The sequence below is a fragment of the Kwoniella bestiolae genome, chromosome 2 (genome assembly GCF_000512585.2).
Source record: "Kwoniella bestiolae CBS 10118 chromosome 2, complete sequence".
Taxonomy (NCBI): domain Eukaryota; kingdom Fungi; phylum Basidiomycota; class Tremellomycetes; order Tremellales; family Cryptococcaceae; genus Kwoniella; species Kwoniella bestiolae.
The window spans coordinates 1,427,072-1,443,684 of NC_089242.1; the positions used below are offsets into that span (position 1 = coordinate 1,427,072).

General features: G+C 47.9%; 5 protein-coding genes across 5 annotated transcripts; all 5 read right to left on the minus strand.

The window, feature by feature from the left end:
• Nucleotides 1–109: 109 nt before the first annotated feature.
• I302_103679 (uncharacterized protein) lies at nucleotides 110–1,989 on the minus strand (the record flags this gene model as incomplete). Its single annotated transcript, XM_019189050.1, has 2 exons — nucleotides 110–1,475; nucleotides 1,607–1,989. The coding sequence occupies 2 exons, from the start codon at nucleotides 1,987–1,989 to the stop codon at nucleotides 110–112; spliced, it is 1,749 nt and encodes a 582-aa protein (XP_019048612.1).
• A 587-nt stretch (nucleotides 1,990–2,576) lies between these two features.
• I302_103680 (uncharacterized protein) lies at nucleotides 2,577–3,538 on the minus strand (the record flags this gene model as incomplete). The annotated part of the gene is made up of 3 exons (XM_019189051.1): nucleotides 2,577–2,599; nucleotides 2,691–2,854; nucleotides 3,045–3,538. The coding sequence occupies 3 exons, from the start codon at nucleotides 3,536–3,538 to the stop codon at nucleotides 2,577–2,579; spliced, it is 681 nt and encodes a 226-aa protein (XP_019048613.1).
• Nucleotides 3,539–4,259: 721 nt separating this feature from the next.
• I302_103681 (5-methyltetrahydropteroyltriglutamate-homocysteine S-methyltransferase) lies at nucleotides 4,260–6,873 on the minus strand (the record flags this gene model as incomplete). The annotated part of the gene is made up of 5 exons (XM_019189052.1): nucleotides 4,260–6,198; nucleotides 6,268–6,334; nucleotides 6,387–6,493; nucleotides 6,558–6,676; nucleotides 6,814–6,873. The coding sequence occupies 5 exons, from the start codon at nucleotides 6,871–6,873 to the stop codon at nucleotides 4,260–4,262; spliced, it is 2,292 nt and encodes a 763-aa protein (XP_019048614.1).
• Nucleotides 6,874–7,488: 615 nt separating this feature from the next.
• Nucleotides 7,489–9,131, minus strand: I302_103682 (uncharacterized protein; the record flags this gene model as incomplete). Its single annotated transcript, XM_019189053.1, has 2 exons — nucleotides 7,489–8,210; nucleotides 8,492–9,131. 2 exons carry the CDS (start codon nucleotides 9,129–9,131, stop codon nucleotides 7,489–7,491), a joined length of 1,362 nt encoding a protein of 453 aa, XP_019048615.1.
• Nucleotides 9,132–10,246: 1,115 nt separating this feature from the next.
• I302_103683 (uncharacterized protein) lies at nucleotides 10,247–13,349 on the minus strand (the record flags this gene model as incomplete). Its single annotated transcript, XM_019189054.2, has 5 exons — nucleotides 10,247–10,317; nucleotides 10,382–10,426; nucleotides 10,492–10,579; nucleotides 10,697–10,963; nucleotides 11,109–13,349. The coding sequence occupies 5 exons, from the start codon at nucleotides 13,347–13,349 to the stop codon at nucleotides 10,247–10,249; spliced, it is 2,712 nt and encodes a 903-aa protein (XP_019048616.2).
• Between the last annotated feature and the right edge of the window lie 3,264 nt (nucleotides 13,350–16,613).

Here is a 16,613-nt window from a genome sequence, read left to right on the forward strand (position 1 = left end):
ACCGAATTGCAATGAGAGAAACTATAAGCACACATATAATATAAGCACGTACATACTTCTTTCTTTGATCTCCGCCCCTCATCTTCAAACATCCTCCAAACATCTCCCGCTACGTACTATTCGCCACACTTCCACCTATCCCAGACCCAACGACACTTCCCTCCCCAAGCCCAGAACCCACTACACTCCCTTCAACCGAATTATACGCAACCTCACTTCCCTGTCCATCCCGCTTAACCATCTCATCCGAATATCCAGCATAACTAACCTGATCCGATATCCCATCTCCCTTCCCATTAACATCCACCACACCCAGCTCATACTCCCCCTTCCAGAACTCTTCAGGCAATTCCCCAAACTCATCAAACACCTCATCCCAATTATCTCTCAATTCTTCCTCTCCGCCTTCATCCTCTTCGTTCACCTGGCTACTGAACCCAGCATTCTCATTCTCACTGTTGATCCTATCTTTCTCTTCTTTGATTTGTTTCCTTATAACTTCAGAGGTAACGTCAATCTTCTTATAACTGTCCAACAGCGTGTGAACCCCACTGGGTGTAATCACATAATCGATTGTACTAGCCGGTGAGAACGGTGAAAAGACCACATGTAGTTTCCTTATCAACGTAGGTCTGATATCTCCTTCTTCTTCGTTCTGAAGGTATGCCCGATCTTCCGGTCTGTTCCGTTTATGCGAAGTAAGGTTATACTGATCCAGAAGTCTCCTTCTCCCCGTCCGACTCAACATGATCCTCACATTCACGGCGTTCGCCCACACAATCCCCAGGGAAGCTTCCTTCTTCAGTTGCTCACTCTCACCAGAGAACCACCTACTCTGGGTCTTATAGATCATAGCGATGTCTTCAGGATTAGCGTTATTCTGCCCCGTAAACGGTTGAGTCTGCATAAAGCTCGAGGTAGGCTGAGAGTAAGATACAGGTGTAGACCTCTGAAAAACATCCGAGACCTGATTGATAATCAGGATCGAAAGATCGTACTTCACTGCTATGGCTTTGAGCGCATCAGCGACTATACATAGGTGTTTCGATCTCTCGGCCAGGGAGAGGGCGTTTGGTGCAGTAGGTCGCTCGTGGTCGTTTGTTCCTCCTCGGAACAACGCCGTGATTGAATCGAGAATGATGAGTCGGATAGGTAGTTGGTGATTTGTAGAGGTATTAGGATCCAACCGGGACTCGAGGATGGCAGGGATAGCATAGTTCAGAGCATGTTCCAAAGCATCTACGTCTCCTACTCTGTTTGTCAGGATGTTATCCAGCAGGTTCTTGACTCTTCTTTCTCCGCCGAGCAAGGTTGGCTCATGTAATGATAGGAGGTGTTGGCCTAGTTGGACTAGTCGGTCGGTCGAGAGTTCTCGCTCGGAAGTGAGGATGAGTGATCCGCCTGGTGACGAGGTGAGAGAAGGGAGCTGGAAGGTTAGGGCGAGATGCAGTGACAAGTGGGATTTACCAGCGGCGCTGGGGAACAGACGAGAGATCAGTACATACGCGCTTCATCAAGTGAAAGGAGAACAGGAGGAAGTAGAATGAACAGCGATAAGGAGTGTATCGCTTACTGGATCAAAAGATTGAAGATTGGTCTGACTCACCTCTCCCCAGTAATCTCATACAAACATCCCCTCCTTATACCCCCTCCCAAAGCCTCATCCAATCCAGCATCCCCCGTAGACACCCACTTAGCCTTCCCCTTTCCTTTTCTGTCTAGTGTCTCATCATCATCGTCTGAATGCAATCTGGAAGGACCAACTCCAGTGCTCTGCTCCTGATCGTATATCTCGTCTAAGCGTTTGGTGGAGGGTGCGATTGCATGACTGACTTGGCGGACGTATGACTGAGCGATGGGGATCTTCACTTTAAGTAGGTCCGATAGGCGAGGTAAAGGGGTAAGAAGGATGGAGGAAGTTGAGAGGGAGGCTATGGTTGTTGGTTCGGTTGTGAGGGTGTCGGAGTAGTGTAGGTAGGGTTCGATCATTTTGATGTAGGACAGAATACGAGTGACGGGTTATTGTCAAATATGTTCCAATGGGTAATAGTATGGAGAAGAACGGAAGGAAAGAGAAGATAACAGTGAGGTTGAGGTTGAGGGGGAAAGAAAGTATACATATGTATGAGATGGAGGATGAGCACGGTGGTCGGTTGACGTCAGCTCACCATCAAACTTCATTTTACAACAACAACACCAACTCACCTCGATTAGCAGCATCGATCAACTCTTTCGATACGTCCAGCTCATCTATAAGTGGTATGATGAATGACATGTAGATGCAAGAGGTGTATGTAAGAAGTGTATGCAAGATATGAGGTATGCAGAGTTGAGGTGATGATATCGGGTTGTACGAGTGGTGTACTCGTAATGTTGGTTGAAAGGTCCAAAGGTCATACGCGTCACGTCGTGGGTCAACATGAGTGGCAAAAATACAAGTATGTCAACATACTGTTCTCATGAATAATTTACAAATAATAGAAAGGTAAATGTTTGATACATGTTGACAAGCTGAACATCGGCGTATACATGCAACTCAGAGAAATTATAAGCAGATAACATTTCTCCTGGAAAAATCACAAATCTATCAAGTTCCATACTGACCCAACCAAGACAAAGCAACATCAGCGATAAATCATTGACACTTCACCCCAACCCTATATCGAAAACCGACCAGACGAAACACTCACTCTGATTGATCTTCGACCCCTCCGAATCAGGTCCATCTCCACAATACTCCGTCCTCACATAGAAATCACCCTGCTCATCTACCGTCTCACCCAAGCAATATCTGGCAGTATCAGGCTCAGATGGGGTTCTGACGGATATCCGTTGATCGGGACCTATCATCCACCTGTAATGATGCGATCAGGTCTATCAGCCATCTCGCTTCCTTGGGGCTGGGGAGAGTATGCCTATCACCCATTTGATATCTCTCAAGGACAGTCCCAGTACTCAAACGACCCTCGCTTACAATAAGATCGAGCCACCCTTACCGGTCCAACTCTCCATGATTGACTTGAGAGGAAGAAGCAAGAACCCACCTCTGTCCCAAACTACCTCCATCCCTCTCAGCAAGCACCGTCGCATTAGTTTGATTCCCCCACCTCCCACCCTCCAATACCGGTTCATCCACACACTCTCTACAAACTATCTCTCCAGGCTTTGCATCGAAATCAAGGGGTACAGTCCAATTGGTACTGTACGTGCTGTTTTGTATGAGTGTTAATTCAGGCTGGGCGTATCCCTCTGAATCGAGGATTGCTGAGAGGCAGCGGGAGGTGTTGTAGTTGAGTTGGAATTTGACTTGTCTCGTATTGTCCTTGACACTAGGATCGGATGAGCTTGTACTGGTACTTGTGCTTGTACTGGTGCTTGTACTGGTGCTTGCAGTAACACCAGTGTGAGAGCCAGAGTTGGCGGTAGAAGGAGTAACGGATGAGGGTAGAGTCCCCGAGCTGGACGGGGTGGTATCGGACGTAGAAGACGCAGACGCAGCGATAACCTGCGATACGAGCAATAATACTACAGCAAACATACTATCAACGATTATCTGGTGAATAGGTTATGACACTCTCTATACAGTTAACTCATTCCAAGCGTAGTGCAAAGAGGCATTGTAATTTTCCAGATTGAGATTGAGACATTGTTAAGTCACCTTCAGATTGAATCTTGCGCATGTCCCGAAACAGCATCAGACCAATTACCCCTCTCTCTTCCTTTCATCGTACAGTATAGCCTCGTAAGCCCTCAAAAGGGTGATTGACATGGAAGGATCAAAGGGATGTGACGGACATGAATCATGCTTTAACCCATGAATCGTTGCTTTGAAAGGGTCCTCACGTTTCTTCCTTCCTTTCATCCGACAAATTAACAAATCAACGTCTACTCCATAATCTAACCCTTATGGTCTATCAATCTAAATGGCTTACTCGCAACCCCCATATCCAGTATATCATAGCACTGCGATACCTTGCCAGCAGTGCTACCAATTTGACTGTGCCGGTTGAACAGACTGCATTTTTACTATTTACTTCTTTTCTGCTCTACTATACTACTATACTACTACTATAGCAACACCTTTCCTTTCCACCACCAACCCCGGACGCCCAAAGCGATATAGCACCTAGTTTGAATTTTACAAATATAGAAGAAATGGGGTATAAAACAATGATGGAGATCTAAAATGACAATGACTATGAATGAGAAATGAGAGTGTTGAAGCTCATATGCAATTAATCAGAAACCAAAGAAAACGCTTAGGCGTAAGTCTCTCTGGCCCATTTGGCAGCGGCGACCAAGTTGGCAAGAGATTCCTCGGTTTCCTTCCATCCTCGGGTCTTGAGACCACAATCGGGGTTAACAACCATGAGGTCGGCGGGGAGCACCTTAACCATGGAGGCGATTCGGTCCTTGATCTCTTGTTCAGAGGGGACTCGGGGGGAGTGGATATCGTAGACACCGGGACCAATCTCGTTGGAGTATCCGTATGATTTGAAGACGTCGAGCAACTTCAAGTCGGCCTTGGAGGCTTCGATGGAGATGACATCGGCATCTAATCGTTGAATGGAGGGGAAGATATCTCCGAAGTCGGAGTAACAGAAGTGGGAGTGGACTTGGATGTCGTCCTCTACACCAGAGGTGGAGAGTCTGAAAGAGTCAACAGCCCAGGTGAGGTAGTTGTCCCAGTCGGCCTTTCGGAGAGGGAGACCTTCTCGGATAGCGGGCTCATCGACTTGGATGGCCTTGATACCGGCGTTGGCGAGGTCGACGACTTCGTCTCGGAGAGCAAGAGCAAGTTGCTTTGATTGGATCTCCTTGGTGACATCGGCTCGGGGGAAAGACCAGTTGAGGATGGTGACGGGACCAGTCAACATACCCTTCATGGGGAGCTTGGTCAAAGATTGAGCGTATGATGACCATCGGACGGTCATGGGGGAAGGTCTGGAGACATCGGAGACAACGATGGGGGGTCGGACGTATCGAGAACCGTAAGATTGAACCCAACCAAGTTGAGTGAAGATGAAACCGTTCAATTGTTCACCGAAGTATTGAACCATATCGTTTCGTTCAGGTTCACCGTGGACGAGCAAGTCAAGTCCAACCTTCTCTTGGAATTCAACAACGGAACCAACTTCCTTCTCCATAGCCTTCTCGTAGTCCTCCTTGGAGAGCTCACCCTTGGTGAACTTGGATCGGGCCACTCGGATTTCCTTGGTTTGAGGGAAAGATCCGATGGTGGTGGTGGGGAACTTGGGGAGGTTGAGGTGCTTCTTTTGGGCTTCTCGTCGAGCGGGGAAAGGTGATTTTCTCTTGAGTTGCTCCTCGGTGATGGCGGTAACTCGGTCTCGGACAGCTGAGTCGGAAGTTCGTTCGAACTCTCTTCGGGCAGCGATGTCCTTGGAGTTTTGCTCGAAAGCCTCGGATTCTTTACCGTTGAGGGCACCGGCGAGAGTGGCAACTTCCTCACACTTCTCGGTAGCGAAGGACAACCAAGAGACTTGTTGAGGGGTCAACTTGGTCTCGACCTTGATGGAGATAGGGGTGTGGAGGAGGGAAGAAGAGGTGGAGACGGTTACTTTGTCGGCACCGAGTTCAGCGATAGCCTTGTCGGCGAGGGCCTTGGAAGCCTTAAGGTCGTTCTTCCAGATGTTTCTACCGGAAACGACACCGAGTTCGATAGCGATCTTGGTGGGTTTGAGGGCAGCGAGGACTTCATCAAGTTGCTTGGGCTCTCGGTCGAGATCGAGGTGGAGAGCGTAGATGGGGAGATCTTTAAGGAATTCAATGGATTTACCAACTCGACCGTAAGCGGTGGTGATGGTGATCTTAGGGGCGACAGGAGCAAGAGCCTCGTAGGTCTTCTTGAAGAGGTCACCTTGTTGCTCGGCCTTGTCCAAGACGAGGATAGGCTCATCAATTTGGACTTCCTCGACACCAGCTTCCTTGAGCTCAGTCAAGAGTTGCTTGTAGACAGGGATCAATTTGTCGAGGAGGGAGATGGGCTCGAAATCAGCGGGAGCGTCTCGGCCAGCTCGGACGAGGGAGAGGTAGGTGATAGGACCGAAGAGAACTGGTCGAGTGGTGATACCGAGTTCCTTGGCTTCCTTGTATTCGTTCAATTGTTGGTTGTTCTTAAGGGAGAACTCGGTGGATGGGGAGTGGTCGACCTTGACGATGTGGTAGTTGGAGTCGAAGCTGAGATGAGGCAGAAAAGAATCAGCCACGTGCGTGGTGTCCAAGCGAGAGAGACGAGGGCAGACTCACAATTTACCCATTTCGGAGGCAACTACATCGATACCCTTGGCTCGGTCTTGTCTTCCTCGACCCATGGCTGGAAGGAGGGTTAGCTGATGTGAAATTCGACATTCAAGCAGCTGACTTACCGAAGTAGGTGTCGAGAGGGGACAACTTTTGCTCAACGTATCGTTGAGGGATGACACCGAAGTTGAAGGAGTGGTCGAGGAGGTGGTCGTAGAGGGTGAAGTCACCGCTGCAGAGTATTGAATGTCAGTTGGTGATCTTCCGTGTACTCGATCCTGAACGGGACAACTCACGAAGGGACGACATCTACACCAGCGTTCTTGATGGACTCCCATCGTTCCTTTCGGATGTTTTTGGCAGTCTCTTGGAGTTGCTCAGCAGATGTGTTACCGGCCCAGTAAGACTCGATGGCCTGAGAGTGAAAGAGTCAGCATGATTGATCCAGCATCGAGATGTGCAGCTGATCAGGCGATTGAAGGGATACGCTGTGTGAAAATGATGAAGGAAGACGATCGAACGTTCTTGAAATGGGGAATGTGTGAGACTGACCTTCTTGGCGGATCTGTTAACACCGACACGGGGGTAACCTAAGACAGCGGACTTGACCATTTTGATAAAGATAATTTTGTTTTATGGAGAAGGAGAAAAAAGAAAAGAGGATGAAGAAGAAATAACAAGAAAGATGTTGTAGAGGAAGAAAGAGATGGGGAGTAGGGCAGGTTTGGGATGGTGGTAGATGGTACGAGAATCGGAAAACACGGTTGGAAAAAAAAATACGACCCCCGTGCATACAGTAGAGCGAATCGAAAAAAGATATGTTCAGGGAAAATCGAATTCAAGGGAAATGTATATATGCTAGGACTTTATCAGTGAGATGGCGCGATTAATACGAATCAAGTGACGTGGCATTTGACACCGTCTACCTAGAGGCAATCCCGATTCAGCGGCATACAGCTCAAACATATAACCGAAGCAAGGGGAAAGACGCTGATGATAACGATACCTATTCCAAGTAGATCGGGAGTGCGGGTGCATCGACAGATTCATCGGACATGCCTGACTGTGGAGGAACGAGCATAGTTTGTGAAGCGACCATACCCAAACCCTTCTTTGATCCATCATCTGCTCATCGAGTGGTTGGGTCGTTGACGTCCATAAACCACGAGATCAGTATGCGAGATGAGAGATATACATGCAATACAATCTCATCTTGAAACACAACCCCTACTCCTCCCTAGCTTTCTTCTCCCTCTTCTCCCTCTCATCCTCCTCCCGTTGTCTCTTCCTAGCCAAGAACCTCTCCCTTGCCTCCTGCCTCTTCCTCTCAGCATCCCCATTATCCCCCTCCCTCCTCCTCCTAGCTTCTTCCTCTTCAACTCTCACCTTCTCCTCTTCCTCCTTGCGTTTTCGCTCAGCTTGCTCCCTCATCTGATGAGCCAGTCTCCTACGTTCCCTTTCCATCCTCTCAGAATAGCTCGCAGCTGTACCGACCGCACGGGATTTGTACGGTCCCTCATTGACTTCTCCACTCCTTTGTCCGGATAGTAGGGAGTTGGGTAATGCAGGTGGTTTGGGTTTTTTGGTTATATTCAGACCGGCTTTCAGGAGAGATCGCTTATCTACTATCTCGCCTTCATCGTTTATCTCCACATCTGGGTTCTTGTCATTACCCCCTCCACCAGTATTGGAGGAACCGCTGGGTTGGGCTTGAGCTTGAGCCTTAGCTTCCCTAGCTAATAGGGGATCGTACTCCTCTTCATCGTCATATTCTGGTTTGTTTGATGGTCCACTAGGAGGCCTTATCGCCAGGGAAGGTCCCTGTCCTGCGACGCTGGATGGTCCAGAGGTAGCTGCCACGGCAGCTGCATTCTCAGCTTCGGAGGATTCCAACATTGATTTGTAGAAGGCTGTTAGACCTGGACCGGAGCGGGTTTTACGTAGTTCCTCTATAAGTAGAATGAGATATGGGTCAGCTTTTGTTCAATATAAGGTGTGATTAAGCATCTCGAAGAAACGGTCGTCCAGACATAAGCTAGAGAGGACAAAATGAATGGTGAAGCCAGGTGGCCAAAAGAAAGAGAGCATAGCGATCATGATCGTAGAAGTGTTTCCAGGAGTAAAAGATCTCGCAAATAAAAGCCAATATGCTGGGTCTGAATTAACGACAAGACAGAGGAGGGCGACATATCTCAAGGTATCTCCAAGATACGAAAGAGCATCAACTCACCTTCCCGTTTCCTCTCCTCCTCCTCAGCCTTCCTGACCTCCTCCATCTGCCTCTTATAATTATCCGTAACGAACTTCTCCTTCCCCTCAAACTCGTCCCCTTCATTCTCCCTCTCTCTTTGCAAAGCCTTCTCCTCCGCTCTGAGCTTATCAAGTTTACGTGTCTGAGCAGATGCCAAAAAGCTCTCGATATATTTCGGTTTACGTTCTTCCGATTCCTTCTTCTTGTTTTCCTCTTGAAGGCGTTCAGCAGATTTCATACTTTCATAGTGCTCGTCGTAGTTGAATATCGATTGGTCTATCGATTCAGCCATTTTGAGGGCCTTGCGTTCGTTCCTTGATAAAAGGTTGGTTTGCCCAACGGGTGCTTTTGCTTTGGGTTTGGGCTTGGATGGACCAGCGAGGGCATTACCTACTTCATCGTCATCTTCGTCGAATGAGAAGGCGGGTTTCTTGTTGGGACCAGTAGAAGGTGACGGTTTCTGAGGAGCTTTGGACTTGGCTAGGAGGAGTTCGAAGTTGGATTTGGGTGTTGAAGATGAGGCATTGTTGGTGCTGGTGTTGCTGGTGGAAGCGGATTTGGAAGACGAGGAAGTAGGAGGAGCAAAAGAAAAGGACAGCTTGGTACCGTTCGAGGACATCTTGGGCTCAACTTTGATTGAGATGAGATGATAGGTTCAGCAAGAGTGGGAGTTGTCTACAATATCGACATGGGATTAATGCTATGAGTTAGTCAACCTTGAAATGAAGTACAACAACACCTGAAGTACTGACTAGTCGAATCTTACGTAAGTATTGGGATGGGTGGCAATTTTCACAGTTAGCCGCTATGCTGTGCCTGAATCAAGTGAATGGCTTAACGTCATACCACTCACCACAAAAACGTTTCATATGAACGGGCATCAGAACATGAAATACAGATAACGATTCCTCATTGATACTTGTACCGTCTAGTCTACTATTATTCCCACTATTATCATTGACAACACCCCAAAACTGCATTACCGACAAGCTACTCTCACGATCACTGAATAAACTAGATCATCGCAAGAACAAGACATACACAAACATGGGTTGGTCATGTAAGTCCCTTCTCCCTTCCCCCTCACTCCTCCCCTTCCCAAGCTGATGATGAATGGGTGCAAATAGATCACAAGCGGATAACGCTCATACCAAAGGTGTGTCCATGCTACTCTGACCAACATGCTCAAATGAGAACCACATACTAATATTCATCAACGCAGGTCATGTACCTAAACATCAACGGTTAGTCAACCACTCTCTTTCCTCCCACGAGTCATAATCTTCTCGAGAAGGATGTAAGTTGATATGCGAGAGATAATAGGTAAACGATGGAATATCTCTTTCGGATCAGGTCATTTCAGATACAACCCTTAGTCTTCTCTCACAACACATGGTCATCGTGAGTCTTCTTCGCCATACATCTGTACTCATTCCCATCCTGAGTTCGCTGATTTTACCAGTTGTTTAGACGATCTCGTCCCTCCCGAATCCTGTATAATACCCAACATACCACATTGTATCTTATACCCAAATCCAATTCGATCTCATGTAATACACGGATACTTCACCTAACAGTCATCTGGATCTCATCTCGTTATCTATCATTCATAATCGTACTGATCAAAAACGAAAACATATACAACAACATATCAACCTAAAATCCAAGCTCAAGCAAGTATATCTTATACCCCTGCAAGAACGAATAAGTAAGAGCAAGCAAAGAAGGGGACAGCTATTCGTCTGAATCAACGATCGAATTGGTTATACCAGTGTATCCCTTTTTCAGCGGTGAAGGTATCCGTGCTATACAACCCGACCCATCAGCTTTATTCTGAAATGAGGGAACGACGAGGCAAGGTAGACTTACGAGCATATTTCAAGGATTGTTTTCTAGCTTGAGCGACATCGAGTACTGATCATAATGATATCAGCCATTATCATGATCAACGCAATCTTAAGAAACTTCCTGATACTCACAAGCCTTTCTGACTGTACTTGGTTGACCTAAACCTAATCCAGCTCCCTGTGCTGCAGCAAGAGATTTAGGTTCCATCGATTTTCTCCGCTAAGGGTTCCAGCAACAGCTTACATTAGCACACGTATGATTCCATCACACCAACGATTTTACTTCGTGCGCAATTCCCTCAGGTGATCGCAAGAAGAGATTGGACCCCTCACTCACCTTCTGGAAAACATCCTCCTCACTAATATCAACCTCAAACTCCCTCTCCTCCAACCTCTTTCCAAATTTCTTACATCCCATAACCCATTTAATACCCACAATGTGCAAGTTCGCTGCTTGTTCTTGTGCGTCATAACCAGGCTCTCGCTCTTCAAGGTCCTGTAACTCTTGTAATTCCTGTTTCTGCTTTCTGTACCAAGACAGGGTAGAGGGTTTACCGGATTTGTAGATGATATGTGTACACGTCTCGGTAGGTTTGACGAACACCTAAATATCTCACGAAGACGTTAGCGCCCATCCCATCATGGACTACCCGATTGGACTCGCTGTAATATGAGGAACGATCCCTTATGTATTTGATGGTGGACACGAGGTGTGATTATAGTAATGGTCATGGAACACATCAACTCACCCTCGCACCCAATCCTTTCAGAATATCAACAAACACCCTACTTGAATCCTCCCCATCATCCGTTCTAACATCTACGAACGCCCTAACTCCGGTCAAGCATTTCGACCCGTTCGTCGAGCAGAGCATTGCAGCGATGCTCTGATCACCCACACCATCACCGGCACCTTCGTCTGATGAAATAGACAAATCTCCAGGATGGACCGCAGACCTGGGTCTGTGGCCTGACGATATGATCCTAGAAGTGGAATTTGACGAGACAGAGGAAGAAAGGTTACTTGGTCTTTCACCCAACACCGTTGTTCTAGAGGTATCTTCAACGTAGATAGACGGAGTTGCGGCGATACTATGCCTCGGAGCGTTACTTTCAATTCTCTTCATCTTTAATTTACTCAGTGCATCACTCAGGCCAGCAAGGGATTTGGACGTTTCGCCAGTGAGACCCTCCCTCGTACTGCTAGTTAAACTTGTTTCAGACCGCAAAGGCGCAGAGACTGATCTGTTGGTATGTGGTTGAGTAAGAGTAATGGGGATGTCGATATCGTCTGAAGGGTTGGAGGAGGCCAGGGGAGTGATGATAGGGTTAGATACGATTCGCTGGGTGGGACGCGAGAGGGGGGCAGATCCCAATCCCAGAGAAGAGGGATAAGAGGGTTTTCGGCGGAGGGGCGAAACCTCCTTGTCTTTCTCAATGGAAGGACCGGCAGGGGCAGCCTGAGCAGGCACCATAGATGGACGTGTGGAAGGTCGTCGTTCAGGCAAGGAGCCGAGCCCGGTGAGAGGCTTCTTGACGGGGATGGTGGTAGGTTTAGGCATGGGGATCCGACTTGGTGGACCCATGTGGCCGAGGGTACGTGTTGATGTACTATTGCCCATAGGAAGAGACGAGGATGTGGTCTTGATGGATGACAATGCTCCTGTCGATGGCATGTCCTCGATAAGTGGTGTTGGATCAGAGGTTGATGAATGTTGTGCTTGTGGATTATCTTGGCCTTTTGGTTTCCTTTGATCGTCATCCGAAGCTGGGGGTGGGAATCTAATTCTGCCAGTTCCACCGTGGATTAGAGCATCTTCAGAAATCTTACTCTCACTAGCGACCACCGAGATGGGTGTAGCCTGTTCAGCTCGTAACGAAGCAGTCGGAGCTTGCTGGAAAGGTGATATCCCTGCTTCTCCATTATTTGCTGGGTCCTTCTTCTTCACGAACATATCCAACGTCGATTGCGAATTCTTCTTGGCACTGACCACACCTGATAATCTACTAGACAATGGCGACGGCGGAACCACCCTCATACTAGGCGTCTGCAGTGTTTTTGGCATTCTGGAAAGCGTCGATGGAGGTGGTACGACGGGTGTTGTAGAGCCACTGAAATCTCTAGGAGGAGGGACGGAAAAGACTTTTCGAGGAGATGGAACTACGCTGGATGTGGTCGAAGCGGTAGTGGGGTAGTGGGATGGTGTCGACGGAACAGGATTAGCGTCGAGTAATAGACCAGGTCCAGGTGTCTTCCGAAGAGAAGCTGGCATTCTTGATAGACGTCCATCCACTTTGTTGGGAGAGGTAGGGATAGCCCTAGGCGTCATAGGAATGTCGGTTGATGTTGACTGCCTCTCCTTCATTCTCGGCGGGGTAGGTGGTCTAGCGATGATATGTGATGGGAGCGAATCCGTTGGAGTGAAAGTGTCGTCCGCCTTTCTCAATATCTCCCTTGCGGGTGTGGGGACCGTGAATGAGAATGAGTGAGTGGTGGAAGGTGTGGAAGGTTGTAATGATCTCAACGACTCGGTGGAAGACTGGTGTCCTATTGACTTAACTTTTTTCACTAAACCTATACCGCCCCCGCTGCTCCGTGCACTTTGTTCCACTTTCAACATCTTCTTCACCATCTCATTTCCGTGTGTATCATCTTCAAGAACCTTTCTCTTGCCCTTTCCCCCATCTACGTCCCTTCTCTCCTCCAACGCGTTCATATTGAGATTATGTATACTTCTACTTTCCCTCAACGGTCCTCTACTCCTCAGAGCCTTGGCGGTTGTTGTAACGACTTTCGGTTTCCCCAGTACTGGTGCGGTAGTGCTGGTGGGATGCGTAGCGTTCTCGTCGTATACCGTAAAGCTGCTTTTGGTTTTGATAGTAGTAGACGCAGCACGCCTAGCCATAGACCTTGTATGAGGTACACCGGATACAGTCCTGATGGATTGTTGGGTCGATGAACTCTGTCGACGGAGTCTGGGTGGGGTCATGATCTACCTATGACTGTATGCACGAATAGAACGGATCAGCCCTCGTCAATGAGTATCATTTGGATGATGATTGTACGGGAGACGGCGGTGGTGTGTGCAACTGAAGGGAATGATACTGGGCTAAACGACGGTCAGACTCACATTTGGTGGGATTGAGGAATAAACAAAAGAAATCAGTCGCGTGGATGTCGGGTTGTCATGAATGTGTACAATTGGCTGGGACTTTTGAATAGTATCGTATCGCTATATGGGAAAGTGAGAAACTGTATGAGTGGTCCGTAGTATCTAACGGTCTTTTCTGTGACTGTATAATGATGTATGAGGAATGCGGAATGAGCTATGAACATTGAAAGTTGGATGTTAGTAGAGTGTGTTGATCAACAAACATAACATTGTTTGTACCTGTATGGTGGGTGATGTGAATTACATAATGATCGATACCAACATCGGAATGTGGCGTGGCAAAGTATATTTGACTTACCCTGAACAACCATTCCATGTTGGCCATTGTTGGTACGGTTTGACGCAACGCATTACAATGCACAGCTGCAACCTCTCAGGGTTTGCGATACATTAGCTGAACCTCAGAGGTCCATTCAGCATGTAGATTGCCGTTCCAGCTATCGTGGAGCGAAGGACGAGGTACGTGCATTCAGTCCACGAGTATGAGCTGAGGTCAAAAATAGGATGGGGTGAACACGGTTCTCATTCTTGTGATGAGGCCCATTCGCTCCGAAGCGAATGTAGTCTTGATCATTGCAATCCAGATTATTAGTCTGGCCCACGACCGTGCGACCGTGCCCTCTACCACCCTTTATCATGCGATCGTTCTGGCAGGTTGAATCTGTCTGTGATATGTCATGTACAACGGAAGGAGAACAAGTCAATCAGGGTCTGGACAATCGAGTCAAGCAGGCGATGACGTCGTGAATGATCCTTTGTTGACGGTCGCGAGTCTTCTCTGCAGTGTAAAGGATCGATACCTGTCAGCCAAGCTGGAATGAAGGCGCTTGAGCTGCAGCAGCTGTTCATGGATCACATATATATACCTGAAGTACACTCCTCTCACCGATCTTCATTCCCCAACATCGACATCCTATCAAACATTCACGTTCATCTGAAATGGTCGGCGCAAACGATATGTCATTCACGGGTGGATCGAACTGCGATGGTACATACGATAGCGAAGATGATGAAGAGAAGCAACCATTATCAACCACCGCATCTTCCCTTGAAAAGACACAGATCACCGATCATCCCATCAGTGTTGCCGAATCCGGCTCCGCGAATTTTCCCGCTAGGACTGAGCAAACGGCGACCCTAGTTTCTGACGCCGAACAATCGGATACGATCTGCCATGAGCAACACAGTCACAGGGAGTCATCGACCGTCAGAGCTGGAAAGTAACGGTAGCCATCTTCCAAACAAGCAAGGTTTCATTCCGGTGAGTGGAAGTCCTATGAAAACATTGATATGGCTGATCGACAGCAGGCAGCTCCCCTTAAACGTTGTTGGGGCTATTGGAGATCCACTTACAGTATCATTGAGTAGAACAGGAAGGGAATGAGGAGGAATGAAAGAGCTGAGAATGCAGCCGTTATATAACTTGCATGTTTATGTTTCTTCATCTCGCGCTAATTGTTTCAAGAGCGATAACTTCCCCATCATTCTCTTGAGACGCCTTGTCACTGAGGTGGAATGGTCAGGTGGCGACAGATGTCAGTCACAACTGTGACATCGCCCCACGGAGGCGCGGCGGCCTTTTCCTCGTCAGCGAGGTAAACTTTGTCAACGAGTGATCTCCGGTCACTTCCGTACTTTTGAGCTATCCGATGTAGCATGAGTTACAGCATACATGCAGGCTGAGCTAATCACATCTTGGGCCAGTCAATTCAGCTTCGCGCGTGCCTTCGTTTGTACTGTTGTCTTGAGCACGTGTATGTTCGAGTTCACGCCTGCTTGTCATCCTACTCGCAGTTGTTCCTGTGGTCGAGGGGTGGGGCTGTGCTCAGGGGCTCCTGGACATACCCCTCCTTTGCTGCCAGTGTCGCCACTGCACATGAAGGTTTGATACAGTTCGTGACAGCGTCATCGATTCGTGTTTCACTGTACTTTGCCACGATGGTGGTACGATAGCGTACGCTTGAATCTTTAACCAAGCAAAGACGGAAGCACTAGTCGTGAAAACAAGGCAAGCAGGAGTCCTAGCTGAGTTTGCGTGTACGAGGACCGGACGCAAGAGGATTGATAAGAGCTCGCCTGCGAAGAGATCCAGGACTAGGCTAAACTCGAAAGATACATAAAACCGTAGATTGCAGACGTAAAGTACCATATATTCCTCATCGAATCAAGTCTGATATCCCCGGTACTTTCCATATACCAAATAGGTTGGCTCGTGCTACCCTCATTTTAATCAACACTTATGATCGGAAGGGTCTCATGGTTCTAAGTTGGAGTAGCCTACTGACAGGCTGGGCTGACGTAGGCGCGTTTTAGGTTACCTAAAGCTTCATGAAGTCTTGAGTGGATCACTCGAAAGGATACTCCTAGCTGTTGTGGACGATGCGTCCTCTCATGCAGAGACATTGTACGGTCGTTCGCGCTATGGCGCTCAACGTCAAGGAACGAGATGTTACACGCTGAAGTGGTGGGCGTGACGTCAGCGTTTGCAGTCGCCTCAAAAATGTAACCCTTTGACCAGAGGGTTGCTTGAATGGAAACACTTCCTTTGGCGAGGAGCAGACGCATATGTGGTCTCTTTTCTTTGCTGCATATTGGATAACTATAAAAGATCACAAACATCTCAATCCTTCTCCTTCTTTGGTTCTCACTTACTCCCAGGCAAATTGAACCATACAGAATAAGCTGACCAGACGCACTACATTGACCCTAAACACCGAAGACAATGTCAGAAACATCAGCGAATTCTGCCGTCGGTGAGGTACAACCCAGCATCGATGAACACGGAAACGAGTCCTACACGATTCACACAACAAATGCGGATGGCACAAGGCAAGAAGAGGAACCTGACTTTCCCTCTGAGAACTCCACTTATTACGCAGATCAACGCGCGCCTAAAATCGAGCCGCTGACAGGCAATGCCAGTAGGTCTCCTGTCTCCAAGTGTGGCTTCAGTACCTGCGAAAGAAAAACTGATGTTCGGGTAGCTTCAGAAGCAGAGGAAACGCCATCTGATCCATCCTCCTTACCAATGATTCAGATTATGGAATAGAGCATGTAGGGAGTGGAGGAATGACTTATTCA